This window comes from Rhinolophus ferrumequinum, chromosome 9 (assembly GCF_004115265.2).
Source record: "Rhinolophus ferrumequinum isolate MPI-CBG mRhiFer1 chromosome 9, mRhiFer1_v1.p, whole genome shotgun sequence".
Lineage (NCBI taxonomy): Eukaryota > Metazoa > Chordata > Mammalia > Chiroptera > Rhinolophidae > Rhinolophus > Rhinolophus ferrumequinum.
In genome coordinates, this window is record NC_046292.1 from 64,072,089 (window position 1) to 64,094,057 (window position 21,969).

Sequence of the window (21,969 nt, forward strand, 5' to 3'; positions counted from 1 at the left end):
GAGTACAGCTGACAGCTGGTTTCTGGGTGTCTCACCATCTCTTGTTTGTACCCTTAACACCCATACCTCTGAAACTGACCTCACAGAAATCTCTTTATGCGCGTCCAATGAAGGTGAATTCTATTTCCTATCAGACAGACTCCTTGTTACCATCTTGCCAAGGTAACATGTTCCTTCCATCTCCCCCAATGATTATCAAGCCTAAGAAGGAAAGCAAGCCCCATGCTGTTATCCTAGCACTAACTCTAGGGGACTTCATATGCTCTCCTCTGGGTCCCATGTAAACAAAATGGATGACCTTGTTCATATCCCACCCTGGAATTTCAAGCCTCTGTTGGATTCATGAATCTGTTTATTCCACAAAATTTTTCCAGAGGAAGAAGAGCTAACATTTCTACATGGCTCCACATGTTGCTGGGAATCAGAACTTGTTTGGTCCCTGCACTTTTTCCATCAGTATGAAGTATGCAGAGTGTTCTTTTTTTTTTTAAGGAGGACTCAGCTCACAGTGGCCCATGTGGGGATCGAACCAGCAACCTTGGTGTTATCAGCACCACGCTCTAGCAACTGAGCTAACCGGCCATCCCTGAAGTATGCAGAGTTTTTGTACCATTACAGAGTAGTGGGGAATTTTAACACATAGCACATGGTATCCTAATTTAATTTTTGAGCAGTTGTCCCAAGTCTGAACTAATTAATACGCTTCCTTGTCCATGAGCAGGAGGAGCTTTAAAAAATATATTTGTAAAAGGTTTAAGCACATGAAAAAGCAAACTACCTTCTTAGGTCTGTGTTAATTCACCCAAGCTTGCTCTTTGTATTTACTCCTAGCCAAATGACTAAATCTTCTATTTATCAAAAGAAAGGGGCTTCCCAAGACCGACGGACCCATCATGTCACAAGCCAGCCGAGGCTATATTTTACCAAGTGGTTAGCTGGCACACTGGTTTGGATCTTGTATTTATTTATAGCGATAGTAACATATTTGGTACTTACAGTTTCTCCTAAAAGCCTGATAATCCGTTATCTCATGCTGTAAGTGGCCCAACTTTCACTGAGTTAGAAATGAGTGCTTGGAGGGGGAAGGGAAGTGGGAAACATTCCAAATTGCAAACAGTTGCCTAACGGAAGCGAGTCTTTGGAGCAGCTGTGTCGGCTACCAAGGGAACCTGTGAATTTGCCACGGAAGCTGTCAGGCCAGCTCAGAGGCATCAATGATGAAAATCCTGAGTTATTTCTGGAGTAGGTGATTGATGTTTCAAATAGAAGGTGACATTTTGATGGGATCCAGACTCAATATGATAGGAGTTAATGAGGATAATGATGATGATAATGATATTTACATTATACCTTTCTTCCAAAGAACCTTACAATCCTTTTACCTCATTTGCGTTGAAAATGTCCCATTGGAGGAGGGGAAGGTGTTATTAATCTGTGTTTCAGGAGAGAAAACAGAGAGAGTTAATTGCCCAGCTTTCAGGTTCCATTTTGGTGATGAGAAGAGATGTTTAACTGACACATTAAACTTGGAGAAATTAAACTTAGAGAAACGCCAGTCTCAGTTCCCATTCCTCCAATACAATGCTGCCACAGCAAGCCAGTGACATCACTCGCTGACCCACAAGTCTTCAGGGCATCCTCACAGACTGCCCAATTCCGTCTACCTTACCAGGCAAGGCCCTCACACTCCAAATCTACATGATCTCACTATGCTCTTATATTTTCCCATGATTCTGCCAAACCAACCCACTCGCTTGCCCCTACCATCTGCTCTGAGCACCTCATTCTGTCGGAGTGTTCATCACACTCGCGGTAACTTGTCTCATAACTGTCTTCCCATTTGGATGTAAGTTCCAGGCAAGCAGGGACTGTCACCACTGTATCCACAGGGCCTACAGAGTTAACTGGCACACAGTAGGTGCCTTGGAAGGGCACCCTGTGCTCTCCCACTGCCATGCCTTTGTTCATGTCATTCCCTCAGCCTTGAATGCCTGCACTCCCATCTCGGCCTGTTGAAGGCAGAGCTGCCCTTCCGATCTCACATCAAACCTGACTTTTTTTTTTTTTTTAAACCTGACTCTTCTGTGTGGTCTCCCCTGCTTGGGAACTACCACAATACTGTTCTTTTTAGTTCCTACCTACCCTTCTGCTGTGTCATAATCATTTGTGCACATGTGTCGTCGTCCTTCCCTGCCCCTCCCAGACTGGCAGCTCTTGAAAGACAGGGCCTGTTCCTGGAGCCTGGCAGAGTGTGGGTATGTTAAATATGTGCTCACTTATCTAAAACTACTGTTGGCCAGAATTCTTCACTCAGTAAAACTCCCATTTCCAGAATCTGCAGCTCATTGCGAGGGGGGATTTTTCTCATTCTTATCTGGTGGGTGAGGGAATCCCTGCCAACACTTCCTTTAAAATGTGTCTCTCTTCTCTCTGAGGAGCACTCTGGCACTTAGGAGGAGGGTTCCATTTGATACTGGGGTCCACAGCAGGTTTGCAGGGCTGGCTGTTGGCATTTTTTTTTTTCTTTTAGCTTCATCTCCTCTATCAACACCAACCTAAATAAGGCAGAACTAATCAGTGCAACATCAACTGAGAAGGTGGGATTAAATCAGTGACCTCTCCAAGGAATGTTAGTGCTGCTCTGTGCTTCTGGTGAGCATTTGTATGCACCATTCCATTACGATAAGAAGGCACCAGGTTGAACGAACTCTGGGTGTGTGTAAAGCCTTGGAGACAACACATTTTTGATAGCTCGAAGACCCCCAGCTACTAGCAGTGTGGGCACATGCAACGTCTGTGAGCTAACGCTCCGCATAAACTAGAGACGCATCAACAACAGCATCATGGAATATGCAGGGCTGTTAAAATTGATGATGTAGATCTATATTTATTGACATGGACAGATGCCCCAATATATTGCTAAGTGGAGGAAGCCGGCTGTGGAGTAGCATGATTATGTAGAATTATTCCACATTTATATCCATAGCTATTCACAGAGGTGTGGATATTCTCTAAGATGTTAATAGTAGCCATCTCTAGGTGATACGATTTTGGGTAATGTTTTCTTTAATTTTGTTTTTGTAGTTTCTTTGTATTGTCTGAATTTTATTTTTACACTGAATAGGTATTTTTACAATCAGAAAAAGAAAACAATGCTACTTTCAGTGTGGAAAAGAAATGTTGAAAATAAGAAAGTCTCATTAAAAAAAAATCTTCAAATTTCCTAAAAGATGCTCACTGTAAAACAAACAGAAATAAAAAAACAAAGTCTTGTATGAGCAAAGAAAAAAATTGTTCAATTGCCTCCATAACCGAGCCATATAATGTACTGACCACAGTTAACAGTCAAGGGAAGAAGGAAACCTTTTTAAGGAGGAGCACGTGTGAAATCGAAGACTTCCTGCCCCAACATGGGGAGTATGCAAACTTTTTAAGTGCCTGAAGTACAAAGTATCTCTTTCACTATCATTTTAATCCAAGCTACTGATGGTAGTTGATTTACAGGTACAGTGTTTCTAATCCCATAGCTCATAGAAGAGAGAAAACTTCCATCTCTGATAGTAAAGAAATGATGGCTTGATTCACCACAGCAATTTCTGTTAAAAAGAAAAGAGAGAGAGACAGACACCGTTGATCATAGTATAACACACTTTATTCCATCGTGATTGGCGTACTTGCAGGATCAGGACAGCAAGAGACTAACATCAGTGCAGAACTTCTCTGGACTAAAGGGCCGCGAAAGGCATTACTGGTTTTGGCACACAGAGTGTATCACCATACATTAGTTGGAACAAGATGGTCAGGAAAATAAAATGCACAAACCTAACACCATGTGGAAATCAAGTCTGAGTTCTGTAGACCGTTAAAGAGTAAATAATTACAAAGACTAACATGCAACTCTAGATAAGTCACAGTATTCATCTATAGACTATCTTCTCCCCTTAGAGATGAAGAGATGGCCTCAGAAATCTGTTCACTGTAGATTAAAAGAACAATCAATACACGTTAGCGAGATCTACCTATTGATTTCTATAGCAATCCATCATAGTTGAAGGAATGATGCTAAATAATGTACTTTCTCTATATTGTCCTTATTAAATTGAATCATACTGACTGATCAAGTAATTCAACTTTTACTTACTTAAATACAATTACTAATGTCTTTATAACATCAAAAAGCAGTTTTTGTTATTTATTGTTATAAATCACAACGGACGAGAGGGGAACCTATGTACCAGGTTTTTGTTCCTCTTCAAAGATAACATTATGCTGATGAGAACACCCAAGAAGTCATACTACTGTGCTGCGAATATTTTAGATTTTCACACCATCATATCACACAGGGAGTCCAAAGAAGCCAGCCTAGTCCGAGACACAGCGATGCAGAGTAAGATTCTTAGAAGAGGCACACAGATTCTAAGTGATTTCTTGAGACAAAGAGAAGAGGGAAAGAAGCAAAGGAAAAGTGAAAAACAGCTTTCTGTAGAACAAATTACTAAAAAAAAAAAAAATCTATTCACTTGCAATTGACTACACATAATAGAGAACAAATAGTTCTTTAATTTGGGATGATAGAAGTAAAGACATGGACAATTACCTGCCCATGCGGATTAAGCCGAAACCAGTGGATTGGGTTGGCTCTCTTGTGGCTGTTTTTGAGATGTTGAGCTCTCGTAAGGGGTTTTCTGCTTTTGCCCACATGAGGCCATATTTAACTCCAAGGGGTAACTGTAAACGCTAAGGACAACTTTTCTTTATTAACGTGGGCATGTGGGTAACATTTATGCTCTCTCTGGTAAAACATATTACTACTCACCCATGATAAAATAGTTGGAAATATGACATTGACCAAGATATGGTTTATTCATAGGAATGCACATAACTAGATATTTGCATGTGAAATAAATTTTAAAGTTAAGCAACAAGGAAGAGGAGTAGGAGAAGGAACTTCTTCAAATTCTGGCAAATCATCAAATAAATGAAAAAGACAGAGAGTGGCTAAGGATGTATTGGTTTTCTCAGAGTTTACCACTTCCATTTACTAAGGGGGAGAGGAAATGAAGGTAATTTTCTCTTGATCATCAAAAATAAGGAATGTTTGATTACTTACACATAGTTAAGCAGAGCAAGACTTGAAGTAGTATTTCTTAATCTCCCTGATTCTCACTCTTAAACAACCTACAGGCAATACAGGAAAGGTGGGGATGACTAGGAAGTTCGATAAACATGCCCGAATCAGTCACCATTCCTTGGAAAGTACCATTTCTCTAGCCTGCTAAAAGGCTGATTCTTGCAGGTTTAAATAAAAGACAATGACCTCTCCCTTCACTGAGGTATTGTTCTATGTAAGAGATTCGTGTCAGTCTAAGGTTGTGCAATTAGAAGGCTAGAGAGGAAAGAAGTTTTAAATTGAATTCCACAGTAAGTATTCATGGGTATTTCAAGGTAATATTGTCCATTGTCAACAGTTGGTCACAAGCACCAGGCCAATCACTTCCGGAACTTCCATCTGGCTCACACTAGACCATCAACAATCATTTTTAGATGTGATGTCTCTTTTGAAAGAAATAACTTTACGAGGCTAGGATAATTGCTGGGGGTAGAAGGCTAGAAATAGGATGAGTCACAATAGGAGGAACAGAAATGAGCTGAGGAAAAAAATGAGACTATTTCCTAAGGTCTGTATATGGACAATAATGAAACAAAAATTCATGGAATGTGACTTAAAGACTTTTTGTTGTGCCATGGGGTGTTTCCAAGTTTCTTGATCAACGATCCCCTAGCAACCATCTGGTGCTGAATTTCCCTTTCTCGGTGTGATGCCCTACTTCTTCTGGAATTTAGATTTCTCGGGAAACACTGTCAGGATGTGTCTCTGTGCGGTAAGCTCTCCCCCAAACAGTGGCTCTGATTTTGGTCACAGTTCTGCTGAGGGGCCTGTTTGTCCCTCTGCAGGAGAGTTGGGGTGTAGCAGAAGATGTAGTCATGAGGCAGAAGAGGCAGATGGTGGACAGGGCAAACCTGTAGGAAGGTATCCAGAAGGCAAGACCCCTGATTTTTCCCAAGGTCAAGGTGATTCTGATAGAAGTGTGAAAAGCAAAAGAAAGTAACTGGAAAAACAGTTTTTAGAGTTCGCAAGAAAAAAAAAGGGAATGGAAAAGAATCCATGGACCAGGGAATTTCATAGGAAGCAAAAATGACTAATGGTATAAAGAAAAAAAAAAAAACCCCAAAAACCCAGCTTATCTGATTGATCAAGAAGACATTCTTCAGCACATGTTGGCAACTACATGATTTTCACATTGATAACACAAACACTAAATGAGTGTTTCCTTACAATCATTAATCACATTTCAATAATTCATTAGCTCTATATTTTCTAGGTTGCTTAATTCATTTAGCAAATCCACAGCTTTGTACCACCGTGAGGGGAGAGAAGGAAGGAGGGTGCAGAACAAAGCAAGTACACTCAAAATTAAACTGTTGTAAACCAGAGTTAGTAGCACGTGGCACAGTAGATTGTCAATGGAAACGACAGGCGTGGGGACAGCTGTTGGCCTGTGAGTGCAGGACTGCCAGCTGCAGGGAGGAACGGCAACTCAGGAGTCTGCCTTCTTGTTAATTAAAATCGAGCAGCAGGTGAGCAGCCCGTCCACCTTTTCCAGTTCAGAGAGGCTCACAGGGATCAGCATATGGTCCTTCAGCTTTTCATAAACCTAGAGCAGGGATCAAGGAAAGGGAGCAAGGAGGATTACGTTTCTGCTTCTGTCTTACCACCTGCTCCCCACCTGGTGTAGAGAATTAATTTGGTTGTGAATGTAGGCTTTTCAACCCATTTAACCCCAAGAGGTGCATGGCAATCTAGACCACACACGTGCTCACAGCCATACCCACAGAGCTAGGAGCACTGGTTAACCACTAGCTCTGTGCTTTAACCTCAAAGCCAAGATGTGTCAGAAATGTGGTTGGTAAATGTGCCTTTCCTCTGCTGTTGTCATTGGTAGAGTAAGTGATACATGAAAGGCGGTGGCCATGTTTTCAGTCTGAATATTACTTTCTCCTCACACTTTATAACCCTTTCAAGTATACTTTAATGTTTCTTTCCTTACCAATGCCACTGGGAAAAACTTGACAAAATATAATTTAAGTGAAGCATTTCAGGCCAAACTGCTTTTAAACCACAGGTGTGAATTTTATAGCATCTTCTGACACTCACAGAAAGCATGTGTCAAAACTTCAAACTAAAGATCCACAGATTTCTTTCCCTGATCAAACAAAGCACATTTAAAAAAAAAAATAAATAAAAAACAAAATCACTTGAAAACACACTGCCTAAAAATAATCTACCATTCTTCTTTAGGAAGCATTTCGTTCCTTAAAATTCACTATGGAGTTTAAGAGCACTGGCGCTGGACAGAGTTGGGTTCCAAACCCGGTGCTGTCAACTTACTACCTAAAGTGTGACTTCAGTCAAGTGATACCCCTCTCAGCCTCGGATTACTTCTCTGAAAGACTGGAATAAAAATGGTGCCCTCACAGGGCTGCTGTAAAGAATCAATAAGATAATGCATGTAGCATGCCTGGCACAGCGCCTGGCACACGGGAAGCCCTCGGTAAACATGGAGGTTACCATTTTCGGTGATGACACGGGGCTGAATTCAGAAGCAGTTAATGAGCGTCTGCTTGTCAGACGATCAATGTGGTTAGACAGGCATGAAGCATCCAGAGCTGTGAGGCTCCAAGTGAATTCTGTGACACGAGTGCTTGCTGATATCACAGATTCTAGGGTGGGGGTCCAGGAACCTGTATTTTTAAATAACCTCATATTAAATAACGTCATATTAAAGTATGACGTCCATTATTTATCAAGTGCTGGTTAAGCGCAGTCTGGGGTCAGGAGTCCTATATTTTTCTCAGGTTCACACTTTCAGCCATGGAAATAGAAATTATTTATGGCTCCCCCTACCATTCTCTTTTTACGTGCTAAGAGGGAGACCGATTATGAGGATAAGCCTAGAAATTACACAGTATTGCACATTTCAATGGTGGCATAAAGTATCTAAAATTTTTACAGCTTAAGATGTAAAACAAATAAGATCAACAGTTACTAAAGGCTCGCCTATAATACTTAGTATAAATATCTTGTCCCTTTGGGCAGAGATGAAGATGCTGACATGATTAAAAGATAGGGACACTTGAAGGATCTGTGGATGAGCACTGTTTTATCTGCTTGGTGGGATTAAATTGAAATTACTAAAGTATGCAGATGAGACTGGCAGAGTGCTCTAAAGACAGGGAAAATTTGGTTAGACCAGGAAAGAACTCCATATCTAGGGACAATCCCCTTGTTGGGTTCCAAATGCAGACTCTTAGAGGGACACTTGATTCCAAGTGTACTCTATTTCTTCCTGCTCTATCCTTTCAACAAAGTATTTTTTTTAATGCTTGTTATGCTGCATAAAGTGTGCAGCCCCTTCTGTTTGCAGCCCTGACAATGAGCCCTGACAATGACCCACCACTTTGCATCCTTCATACGTCTATGCTTTGAGAATCAAATGACCCTCTAAGGAGGGGCAGCTCAGATTTGTCAGGAAACAATGACACAGCTGACTATCTAATCGTAGGTCTCTATGCTTAATGAGTATCTGAGTGTGGGGAAGGATATTTAATCAGAGCTTGAGCACAAGGACTGATGTGAAAAGCTCTGAATAGCAGACATGACCATCTCCGTTACTGTGCATGCATTAGTGACCAGTGACATCAATGAGTTAAATAAACTCTCCTTGTGCCCGAAATTATAGTATCCTTTCTGCTTTCCTAATAAATCGATATGTGCAGAGGAAAAGGAAGCCCTGGTTAGTTGTCACTCCATCATGAAAATATCCCCAGGCAGCATGACTATCAGGGAGGCCTCCCTAACTGCAGTGGCCAGGAAGGATGGCATTTTACCTTTGCACTTTCTGGATATTCTTCTGGGGTTTGGTGCAGCAAGACGTGGCCTTTGCTAGGGATATTTAGATATATACAATTTGCAGCCATGTCATCAGGCACAGTGAGTTTGTCGTAGCGGTGGTCACTCATTTGTTGCATGATCTATAAATAGAAACACAGCAGGCGTAAGCAGAGTGCCTCCCCACACTTTCAAGCAGAAGGAAGTCAATGCGCTGGAATAATACAAGGTTGCAACCAATGCCTAAGAACTCTCCTGTGGTGAAGTTCCCATCTTCTAGAGGTAGTCACTTAGAACCAGAAGAGGAAAACCTGAAGAAGCTGTGATTCTTTGGAAGAATTGCAAGGGGCTTTCTTGTTCTATTAAAAGTGGGTGGTGTATAATTTTTCTATTTTTTGTTCATAAGACCTATCAGTAAGACACAAAATGGCCACATACTATATGAAAGGCCCAGCTGGGGTTTTGATGATATTCTTGGCTGCGTAAGCAGGGCTGACTTGGTCTGTCTGAAAAAAAACCGTAACAAAACAAAAAAACACCAAAAAAACAAATAAAAAACAAAAACAGACTGACAGCAATCAGAATGGTCAATAATTTAATTTAGCAATAACTATATACACGCAAACATAGTTTCCTCTTCTATGAACATTTAAATTGAATTCAATTCACTTGTCTGTTGGCAGATTATGCCATTAATACAATGTGCATAAAAATCACCTGGAGAGAATGTTAAACTCAAGGGGCTTCACCCCATGCCACCTGATTCCGGTTTGGCAGATTTGAGGTGAAGCATTGAAATTTGGGTTCTAAAAGCCCTCCAGGTAATTCTCAGACAGACTCCTGGAGCACACTTAGATAAAAACTGCTTTAGTGGGTCTATTAATCAAATAATGGGTTTATTAGTAACTTAGTATAACTTTAAAAATAACACCAAAAACAACCATGCACAAAATTTAAAATATTGATCCTCATCCTCACCTCTTCAACACAATCAAAACAAATCCCCCCAAATAATCCTCTCCCTAAACCACACACATAAAAAAAAAATCTAAACATCTACAGCAAAGGAAGTATTGTTTTAGGTTTAGTCATGTAGACTCTTTCCATTCTTTATCAATATTCATATATTGTAAGGAATCAGCCTAAATGTCATGTAATGGAGGTATAACACGGCTTTTTCCATAATCTGGTTCTGATCTATCTTCCCAGTCAGGTGTCCCTTCACCTTTCAATATTTTTGTGAAAATGTGCTTCATATTACTAGACCCCAGAATTAGGTAGACTTCCCATTCAGTTGTGGTGGCATTGGACAGTTAGATTTGTAGTGTGGAAGAGTGGAAGAGACTCTTCCAAGTGATCGTGAAGAATGGTACGGAATAAGCCCTTCCTGACTCACCAGTCAGGTAAACCATTCACTTTTCCTAGTAGGGGATATGCCAAGAGCCGAGAGAGACCCAGAGTAATCTGATCACGGAATAGCCTTCGGAGAGAAGGAAACATCAGGAATGGGCATGAGCTTCAGCACTTTATCAAAGGCTGGGAGACACAAAGGTGAGCAGGACAGAGATCCAGTTTTTGAAGAGGTCGCAGTCTAATGGAGGAAACTGACAGACAAATAGACAATTTCAATAAGAATAAGCAGGACACTATGTTACTATTTTAGGTGTATTATCTCATGTCAAAAATCTCCATTTTATAGATGAAGAAACTGGACTGACAAAGGTCAAATAACTTGCTCAAGGTCAAAGAGATGATTTCAAACCCAGGTCTGTGCAACTCAAAACCTTCTTTATTAATCATCTCACTTTGCTCTCTCTCTCTAGATTTTTTATTAAAATATAGCTAACATGCAATATCTGAAATGTGAATATTTCAGATATTCACAATAGTTATTCAACATTTATATACTTAAAGAAGTGATCACCATACGTCCAGCAACCACCTGACACTGTATTATGCTATCACAATATTATTTACTATATTTCCCCCTGCTGTACATTACATCCCCAAGACTTATTTGTTTTCTGGAAATTTGGACCTCTATTTCCCTCACCTTTCCCTCTTTTTAAAAATTTTAAATTACAGTTGACATTCAATATTATTTTATATTAATTTCAGGTATACAGCATAGTGGTTAGACATTTTTATAAGAAGTGATCCCCCTGACTAGTCTAGTACTCACTTGGCACTATACACAATTATTACCATATTATTGACTATACTCTATGTGCTTTACTTACATCCCCATGACTATTTTGTAACTACAGTTTGTACTTCTTAATCCCTCACTTTTTTCACCCTGCCCCCCAATTCCCTCCCACCTATCACTCCAACAAATCTAGTACCCATCTGTGCCATACATAGTTATTACAATAATATTGACTACGTTCCTTATGCTATACCCTACATCCCCATAACTACTCTGTAACAACCAGTTTGTACTGTTTAATCCCTTCCCCCCCACCTTCAAACCCCCTCTATTTGGCAACCATCAACATGTTCTCTGTATCTATGAGTTTGTTTTTGTTTTATTTTGTTGTTTAGATTCCATTTGTAAGTAAAATCACATTACATCTGTCTCTCTACTCAGCACAGTGTCCTCCAGGTCCATCCATGCTGCTGCAGATGGCAAGAACCCATTCCCTTTCATGACTGAGCAATATTCCATTGTATATATGCACCACCTCCTCTGTATCCATTCATCCATCAACAGACACCCAGGCTGCTTCCACATCTTGGCCATTGTAAACAATGCTGCAATGAACATATGGATGGACATGTTCCCTCGAAGTAGCATTTGGGTTTCTTCATATAAATACCCTAAAGTGGGATTACTGGGTCCTTCTTTGTCTCGTTATAGCCTTTGTTTTAAAGTTTATTTTGTCTAGTATAAGTATTGCTACCCCAGCTTTTTTTTTTCATTTCCATTTTCATGAAATATCTTTTTCCATGCCTTTACACTCTGTGTCTTTCAATCTGAAGTGATTCTCTTGTAGGCAGCATAGGTAAGGGTTTTGTTTGCCATTTAGCCCTCCTATGTCTTTTGAGTGGAGCATTTAATCCATTTACATTGAAAGTAACTGTTGATAGATGAGTAGCTATTGCCATTTTATTATTCATAATTCTGATCTTTTTTTTCCAACTTAAAGTAGTCCCTCAAATGTTCCTTGTAATACTGGTTTGGTGGTGATGAATTCCTGTAGCTTTTTCTTGTCTGGGAAGTTCTTTATCTGTCCCTCGATTCTAAATGATAGCTTTCTTGAGTAATCTTGGTTGTAGGTCCTTGTTTTTCATCACATTGAATATTTTGTGCCAGTCCTTTCTGACCTGCAAAAGTTACCACTGAGAAATCAGCTGACAATCTTATGTGAGCTCCCTTATAAGTTACTCGTTGCCTTTCTCTTGCTGCTTTTAGGATTCTCTCTTTGTCTTTAACCTTTGCCATTTTGATTATGATGTGTCTTGCTGTGGGCCTGTTTGGGTTCATCTTGTTTCGGATTCTCTGCACTTCCTTGATTTGTATGTCTATTTCCTTTGCCAGGTTAGGAAAGTTTTCAGTCATTATTTCTTCAAATAGGTTCTTAATACCTTGCTTTTTCTCTTCTCCTTCTGGTTTTCCTATGATGCGAATGTTGTTATGCTTGATGTTGTCCCAGAGGTCTCTTAAATTTGCCTGATTTTTTTGGATTCTTTTTTCTTTTTGATGTTCCCATTGGGTGTTTTTTGCTCCCTTATCTTCTAAATTGCTGATTTGATCCTGTGCTTCATCCGGTCTGCTGGTGATTCCTTCTAGTATATTCTTCATTTCAATTATGGTATTCTCCACTTCTGACTGGCTCTTTTTTATGGTTTCTATGTCCTTTTTTATGCTTACTATCTCTTCGTTGAAGTTTTAAGTTCCTTAAGCATCCTTATAACTATTGTTTTGAACTCTGTCTCTGGTAGGGTGCTTGCTTCCATTTTGTTTATTTTTTTCTGGAGTTTTCTCCTGTTCTTTTAATTGGGATGTATTTTTTTGTTTTCTCATTTTAGCTGCCTGTTTGTTTCTATGTATTAGGTAGATCTGCTATGTCTCCCAATCTTGGCTGTGAACTTATATAGTAGATGCCCTGTGGGGCCCTGGCACAGTCTTCCTGGTCACCTGCTTTGATGCTCCAGGAGTGTCTCTTGTGTGGGTTGTGTATGCCCTCCTGTTATAGTTGAAACTTGGTTGCTATTGGCACATCAGTGGGTGGGATAGGCTGATTGGCTCTGGGGTTTCGCCACATCCACAGCTTATAGGCTGCTGTGTGGCGGGTTTACCCCACTGAGTGGGACTCACCCCAGTGGGCTCTGGTGCCTGTTGAGACCACCCTTTGGGTGTGCCAATTGTGGGGTTAATTGGGTGGTGTTCTGCTATGGTCTGAAGCCAACCTCCAAGTATATTGGTTCTGGGGCCTCTTGGGAAGGGCTGTGGTGCAGACCCAGGTCAGCCACTGCTTGTTACTGGTCAGGGACTACCAGTGGTAGGAGCTACAAAGTGATCCATGGTTTTTCGCTGCCTATGCTAAAGTTGGAGGCATTTGGGAGACGACATGCTGCAAACCGAGGATGGCTGCCAACAGTACTGAGCCTGGGGTAGCTCCACAAAAAGCCAGGACAAAACACAAGTATTGCCACCTGCTGGCTCCCTTATGGTTCAACCCTGATAAAGCCTCATGCGGTATACAAGTTGGGTGAGGCAGGGTTTCAGTCACTACAGTGGGAAGAGTTGTGGTCAACAAGTTAATGTAGACTCTGGTTTTGTGCCAGTGCTAAGCCTGGAGCTACTCAGCAAAAGTCTCAGAGCACACCAAGGGCAGCTTTCATTCGCCTGGGTCCTTTGGACTCCAGTAGTTTTTCAAGAAAGAGTGCAATGTGGGCAGGGCTGGCTGTTCTCAAAGTGCCTCTGGGTTAGGCAAGTTGGGTGGAGAGGGATCTCAGTGAGTCAGCAGGATGGAGGGAGAGGAGCCCACCAGGCCAATCAGATTCTGATTTGGCTGGAGGGGGGAGCTCAACACAAAAAAGATGGTGCCCATCTGCCAGCTGCACCAGAGGAGGACCCCACAGGCAAAACGGCGACTGCCTTCCAGCTCTGCCCCAAAGCCACACCCCTCAGTCTGCCCGCTGTGTGCCTCCAATGCGCCGGAGTTACTGTCCCTCTGCTGCAACCCAAGTTGAATGCCTGAGAGCAAGTGAATCTGTGTGTGGGCTGTTTAAGAGGGCATCTGTGTTTTCTTTAGCCTTCCATCTCACCTGGATGTTTGGAATCCTCACTGTTTTTCACTCCCAGTTGTTGTGGGGGCTCCTCTTCCTGGCACCAGTACTCTGGGCTGGGGAGGCCAGTGTGCGGCTGGGGTCTCTCGCTCCTCTGTGGCTGAGATTCCCCTTGTCGTTCTCAACCACCACATGGAATTTGGGGCCAGCCCGTTTTGTGTCTCCACCCCTCCTACCAGTCTCGATGTGGCTTATTTTTATATCTTTAGTTATAAACCTTCTGTTTGGCCAGACTTCAGATGGTTCAACAGGTTGATTGTTCTATAATCTAGTTGTAATTTTAATGTGTTCATGGAAGGAAGCAGGCACAGTTTTTATCTACTCCACAATCTTGGATCTCCTAAGTAGATTGCTCTCTTTCTTGACCTCCAGAGCTGAAGTGGATCTTTCTCTCTTACTACCATTAACATCTACTTTTTTTTTTTTTTGCATTCAGTTGGTATTTATTATTTATTCTCTTGTGGTACTATAAATTATTTTTTCATATATAATCCTATTATGATATAGCATAGTTTGGTGTAGCTACAGGACTTGACTGGACATCTCTCTTGCACTTTTTAGTTTCAATTGTTCTCTGAAAGGATAGGCTTACAGAGTGGATCAGGCACAGGGTAGGCTCTTGTTAGAGAGCCCTGATTGAGAAACCTTGGATCTGTTTGAATATGTGGACAATTAAGAAGTTAGAGACACTCCTAAAGATGAACTATTCTAAGCAAATTAACAACATATTCAATTTAGCTCTCTTTACAAAACGGATATGCTCAGAAATACAATGAAGAGCCTTATATAAGAGAAAAATAATCCAAACCCACGTTGTTCTCTCTATTATGAATTGCTATTTAATTATATCTTATGCAGACTTCCTTTAGGGCTGCTTCAAAACACAGTAATAGTGGTTTCCATTTATTATTGTGTGGGAAGGGGTACATTAAGACCATCGACTCTGGAGTAAGACCTGGGTTTGAGTCTTAGCTGTAACCTTTATGAACTATGTAAATTTAAGCTTTTCTTTTTTTTGACTTCTTGTTTTCCTCACCTATAAAATTGGGATAATAGTCTTTCATACTTATTGTGAAAGTTTAATGAAGATAATGTACATAATAAGTCACATTAATAATCCCTTAATAGCCACTAGTATTTTATGACATGTGACTGGACAAAGTTCAAGTTTCCAGTATGCAATCCCATCTACTATTCTGGAAAGCTTTAACCTTTAACCTCACTCTTAAAATAACTTGTTTTGGAGGTCAATCTCTATTCTTAAAACCACAGAACACAATACCCATCCTATTCCTATGGTGATTTCTTTAGCCTCCTTCTTTCTAAGACCTACATTATTTAATACATAATCCAACGGTCTTTCAGGTTTAGCATCCCTTCTGCCTGGATCCCATAGAGAGAAATGCTAGAAAGTTCCCAGACTTTTCAAAATTAGGGCACATTTTAATATGAGTTTTTACAAGTTTCTCTTTCTTTTCAAAAGATCCTTGAGTGCAGGTCCAGGCATAATGCAGTGAACAGAGCATGTGCTTTGGAGTCAGAAAGGTCTGGGTCTGAAGCTTTGCTCTGCCACACACTAACTCTGGATCTTGAGCAATTCTCTTAAGCTCTCTGAACCTCAATCTCCTCAGCTGTAAAATGGGATGAGAATGTCATACCTATTCCCCATAGCGTAACTTTCAAGATTACTTTAAAAAACAGAAAGAAGCAGATCATGTATGGGAAGTGCTTAGCACAAGTTCCTAGCATATATTAAATGTGTAATAAATGTGAGCACTCTTCCTTCTTTGTTTCTTGCAAGTCACCTGGCATATCGCAGGTGATCAAAATATGTTTTAACTCATTGATTCATTTCTTCATTCCTTGCAGAGGATATAGGGAACCTCAGGAGCACACTAGGATGGACTTTGTCATCAATTACATATATGAACGACTGCATTCCCTCAGAAAAACAAGGTGTGGTCTATGGCCAGAAATATAAACACAGTTCATTACTTAAAAGTAAATCAGGCTAAAATCAATGAGGTCAAGGTTTGCCTTCCTCTCTATGCTGTACAGAAGGGCAGTGGTATATTCTGGTCCTAACCCAAATGACTTTGGATGTAAGATAGTAAGGAACGGAGGACCTGGGGTGAACTAGAGAGTGCACAGCACCTAAAAGCATTAAAACAAAGGAAGAAAAGAAATATAGCTTTGTGTATATTGCAAACTGAACACACAGGCCTCCGCTGTCAGTTTATAACTCCGGATTTAGTAAAATAGTCCAGGAACCCAAAGAGCAGATTGGTTTGTTTCATGATATAAGTGGGGCGGTTTCTAAACGCAAGATGGAAGTTAGGATTTGTCTGACTTTTCAGCCATTAGTCTTGGTCCGTCTGACCAGCATGCTTCTTTCCAGGTACAGGGAGTAGGATTACGCAATGTCCGAATCTCTGCTTACTGTGTCCTGTTGAAGGTGGGCCAAGATAGTCAGTCTTTTCATGTCTGCAGTCAGAACTGGACTGTCATCCTTCACAGGGATCGGACCTGATTTACCCCAGAAGTTCAGGATTTCTTCTGGACCAGTTAGGAGACAGTGCCCTGGGCCAGAGGTCTACTAAGTTGAACCCCAGTGATTCAAGGGCCTCACAAAGATCCTTAAAACATGGTATGTACAGCCATTACCCGGTCAAGCCTAGACACAAACAAAACCAAACCCAGAAAATCTCGTATTCCCACTGACTTAATTTTCGAAACAACTGGGAGAACTGCACATTTTGGTCTATCGCATTCAGGCTCCATTTATTATAAAGCACTAGTTGGTTTTCAGGTTAATCCATGGTCTACAGATGATTCACTGCACTCCTTCCAATAGATTAAAAAAGAAAAATCACCTACGGCTCTTCGTACAAGATGAGTTGAAAGAGAAAGAAGCATGGCAAGGCCACACCTCGTAGGCTGACTATACCTTCAGTGGTCCCATAAGCAGCCTGGGCATATTTCCCACCTCTCAGCTTGACTCATGCATGTCCGGTGGTGACTATGAACCAGAAATGTGGAATGTTGTACATTCCAGAGGAAGTGTTACCAAGGATTATTGTCGGTGCTGACTTCTTGTTTATCGGTGAGGGAACAAACGAAAATTCCAAGGCTGTATCAACCTCAGAAAGTACCCAGTTTCTTTGGAATAACGGAGACTATGTTTTCTTTCCCCGGTGTGCTTTATTTACTTGGGCTCCAGCTCTCTCCGTGCTCCCTCCTCCACCCTCACCTCCTTGAGTGAACAATCCCCTTCCTCCCCAGCCGCCCCCACTCCAGTTCCTCTGTGTTTGCTTTGTTCTTCAGTTAGGGGCATTTATTTGAAATTCTAATGACTGCTTTTCCTCACTATGTAGTGTTTCTCTCTTTACTGGGCTTTATATTTACAATTGAAAGCTTCTGCTGGAAGCATTAAATTTCCCCAGTAATCACATGGGGCTAGAGGAGAGCTCTAAGGATACCCTGGGCCACCAGGAAGACAAACAGGTGGGTCTCAGAGCAAAGGAAGCCTGCAACGGTCGCTGAAGTAAAAAATGACAAAACTGAAGCTGTCCTTCAAGCACATCATGAGAAGGCAGGGTTCTTTGGAAAAAAACAATCATGCTGAGAAAAACAGAAGGCAGCAAGAAAAGAGGAAGACCAGACATGAGATGGATTGATTCCATAACAGAAGCCATAGACGTGAGTCTGAGCAGGGCTGTGAGGACAGCACATGGTGGACATCGCTCATTCATAGGGTCGCAGGAGTCGGAACCGACTCAACAGCGGTAACATACAGACTCCCAACCTAGCATTTTTTTGAGACTAGTTTCATTTTTTTCATTACTGTGAGGAAAGGAATTATAATATCCTTAGTGGGGAAATAATTAAATGCTGGGAATACATAAAGTAATTCACTGATAAATTCTACTGAGAGTTATTCTTAACATAAATGACTTAACAAAACCACCAAAGCACGTATGGAGAAAATTTTCAATTAATTTATCAAGGCCACAGGGTTATCATTTTAAGACAGGTTAGAAAATGTGCCAAAAGAAATGACTTTTAATAATAGAACAGGCCCCATTTGGAACAGTGACTGGTTCTGCTTAACTGTGAAAAGAAAAAAAATACAAAAGCTATGTCAGGCATAGCCTTTCTAAAAAACAAAACAAAACAGGTTTTAGGAAGTGGTAACTAGATAATAAACAAAAAAGTTTTTTTTCCCATCAAAAAGCTAAAGGTGCTTATTCTAAACACAGTTTCTGTCTTTTGGGACAAAGAACAGGTTTCTCTTTTTCCTGTCAGAGAGATTGTTTTCTTCTCAAGTATATGTTGTTATTGTCTGAAAAAGACAGCTTGCCATTTATTTATAGCTTGGTTCAGGAGATAATGTGTATATACAATACAGGGTGCTCGCCATTCAGGGGGGAACACACAGAAAAAGATTCAGCATGGTTCTCTAACATCTTTCCCCTGTTGGAACGCCCACTGCTTGCCTGGCAGGGCATCACCTCAGAGAGCTCAGGCTCCCAAGGAAGGAGCCGGAGCGAAGTGGAGGAACAGGCTTTGTTTCCGCTTTGTGGATATCCAGAAGCCTTTGTTAAAGGATGAGCATCATTTCAAATATCCTGAGAATGTGGCTATTGGACCCTTTAGTTCCAGGTTCCAACATTTCTTCCTAAAAAAGGATGTAGGCGGTGTATTGCTCCAGAGCTCTGTGTAAATCAGTGTTCTTTAAACCACAGGGATTGTACTTCTGTCTTCTCACTGTGCCCAAGCCAGAACCGAAAGGAGAAAGCCCTAAACCATCCTCAGGCGCCACAAATTCCCCAGAGACCCCAGACTCTGGATAATATACAGGAATTCTACAGGGCTTTGGGGGAAGAATTGAGAAATCAAGATGCTCCTCTAAATGCCTTTTCTGACTTTTGTCATTTCTCAAAGGAATCATTCCATTTTGTGTAATAATCATTACTGGGATTGGATGTAATTGGTGTTTGGTTCAATTCAACAGTCCTTTAGGGAGGTTCCCCTTTGGGCTATGCACCATGGCCGTGAAAGGTGGGAAAAAGGAAAGAGATGCAAAGGTAATTTAGTTAGGCTCTGCCGTCAGGAGACGATAATCTACAATTTAATTCTTTCGCTGCATTAATTGATTTCAAAATATTTTCCCGAAAATGTGTCAGAAATCCACAAAAACCAAAAAGTTGACATTTTGACTATTTTATGCATTTAATAATAATAATTTGAGCTGCTTTATGTATAAATGACATTATTTTTATGTATAAAAATTTATGGAAATATTCATTTGGAGATAGCCAATCCTCACGGCAAAAGGGTTAAGGCAGGACAAGCATGTGAAGGTACATATGTTAGCAGGAAAAAGAACGCCGACCTCACTTCTGCCATAGACAGCTCCTTAATGGGGAGCATGCCGGAGAGAGGAAATCGCTCTGAGTAGCATCATCTTGGCCCTTTCATGGTCTGTTACACAGCTGCTGGTTTGGAGAAACTGGCCTCGCTTCCCAGAGTGGAGCTGTCACAAAGCAGAGTGGGAAATGTCTGGCTTTCAGCCCAAGAGGATTTACATGGCTCGTTGTATTAACAACCAGGCATTTCCGGCAGTTCCCAACATTTCTGGGAATTTTCTCATCCAAAGGACTGGAAAGCTCCATTCTCTCACTTGTTACTCATGGTTTCTTTGTGTTACATTAATTGTTAAAAAAAAAAGAAAAGAAAAAATCCTGGGCTATGTTCTTTCACAGAACAATTTAAGACTTATTGGTCAAATACCGAAGCAAAGGTGCATAGAAGATATTTAGAATATTTAGGAAATATTCAGAGCACATTTTTTGGCTTGCTCATAATTGATCGTTACGACATACACGTATGTATCCTCTCAACATATCAAAACTGAGATGATATTAAATGCAACTGATCATAGATTCGATTGAGACATACAATATATGATCAAGCACTATTTCATTGCTAATGGATATCCAATATCATTCATTCATTTATTTACTGATCCATCAAGAGTTTATTGAGAGCCTGGCAACAGAGGAGGCATCAGGCCTGGGCAGTCCTTTTAAGGCTGAATCAATATAGCTACGGAAAAATTCTAGAATTGATATCATGTTTTCATTTTTCATAGTCTTTCTGTGGATCAGGTCAAAATGAAGAGAACTGGAGAAAGGTTGTCTTTTAAACACCCTGTCTAAATTAATGGGCTGTAAGATTCTAAGAATGAGGTTACATGATTCTTTTGAGTTAAATCTGGACATACTTTCAATGCCAAATATTCCCTTCAAAGCTAGCTGCCATCTCCTCCACAAATTCTCTCTCATATTTGGAGCGGCTGCTTTTGCTCAGTATACCACTTACATGAATATATGGAAGAAGATTTCTGCTACTCCAACAACAACCATAAATCACACAAACCATTTCTGGAAGGGACCCTCAAAAACCATGGTTTCTGTGAAAAGCTGGGAGAACCTTCCACACTCTCGGAGGACCATCCTGAGCTCTGTGGAGGGCTAGGGAGCAGGGCATAGGCAGGAGGAACAAGGGAGATTTTCTGGGTGAGTCACAGCCCTAAGTTTCTGATTTTAGGGATGGAGATGAGAGACATTCAGACAAAACCATCCCTTCCAAAATGCAAAATCTGGGATCCTACCCTTCCTTCTTAGTCCAGCCTATGCATTCTCTAAGACGAGTTCTGTGGCAGAAGCAAATCTCCCACAGTCTTCTTATTCTCACGTTTGGTATGTAAAACAGTAGACAGCTGCCTATTTGGCTATTGAAGTCATGCCCCAGTTATGCTTCCTCAGATATCTGTACCATAAATTTAGCACCCTAAAAATCACTCAAAAATTAATTCTGGGTATTGGGGGCTTAATCTTTCAGGTTCTCTTGGGTCATTTGAGAGCAAGAAACAGCTGGAGCATTCATTGAGCTAGTTTCTATTTATTTATGGTTCATCTATTCTTCATTCACGTCTCATTCATTCATTTTTACAGATGAGAAAACCCATGTTCAGAGAAATTCAGTAATTTGTTCACGATCACATGTTAAGGCAGTCAATCCAGAATTCGGGTTCAGGTACATCAGACTCCAAATGTCTACCTTTTTCTGTCATATCAAACTACCACGTTGCCAATGTCCCTTGAAAGACTAGACTCTGAGCTCATGAACTGGCAGCCTGTGGGCGAATTTTTCCTGTAGATATAATTTATTTGACCATATATTTTTAAAAGTTTGACTTTGAATGCATTTTAGATAGAGAAGACCTGGCCCCTGAAGCCATCTGAGTTTGCTGCTGGACTGCATGGGTTGGTTTCCTCAAAGTTAGCTATTATATTCTTTAAGTAGATAAAAGAGGAGCAGAGTCTTTGAGAATAGAAAAAGACAGAGGGTGACAAGGCACTCTTGTTTCTTGAGCAGCAGAGGGGCAGGCTCCAAGGTGAGAGGCCAGAAATGGCCAAACACACACACTTTACAATGATGTCCAGGGCCAGCCCTATTCACTCTGACCCAATCACTGGTGGACTAATGCTTATTCTCCACATGAACAAATGATTTCTTGGTTATCTCATCAGTACGGCATGCACTAAAAAAAGTTTTTTTTGAAATAATTGTGATTGCTTTACATTGAGTCATTCAAAATCCTCCATCCAGCCTACTTTTCCATTTGTGGAAGGGTTGAATGTGAAAGGGTTAGGGAA

General features: G+C 40.9%; 1 protein-coding gene across 1 annotated transcript in view; it reads right to left on the bottom strand.

Annotated features, from left to right (window-relative positions):
- Window positions 1-3,634: 3,634 nt before the first annotated feature.
- Window positions 3,635-21,969, bottom strand: part of DDAH1 (dimethylarginine dimethylaminohydrolase 1) — a 142,675-nt gene continuing 124,340 nt past the window's right edge. The window contains 2 exon segments of the mRNA XM_033115449.1: window positions 3,635-6,716; window positions 8,950-9,093. Of these exon segments, the coding sequence (XP_032971340.1) occupies window positions 6,600-6,716; window positions 8,950-9,093 (261 nt within the window). The 3' untranslated portion in view covers window positions 3,635-6,599.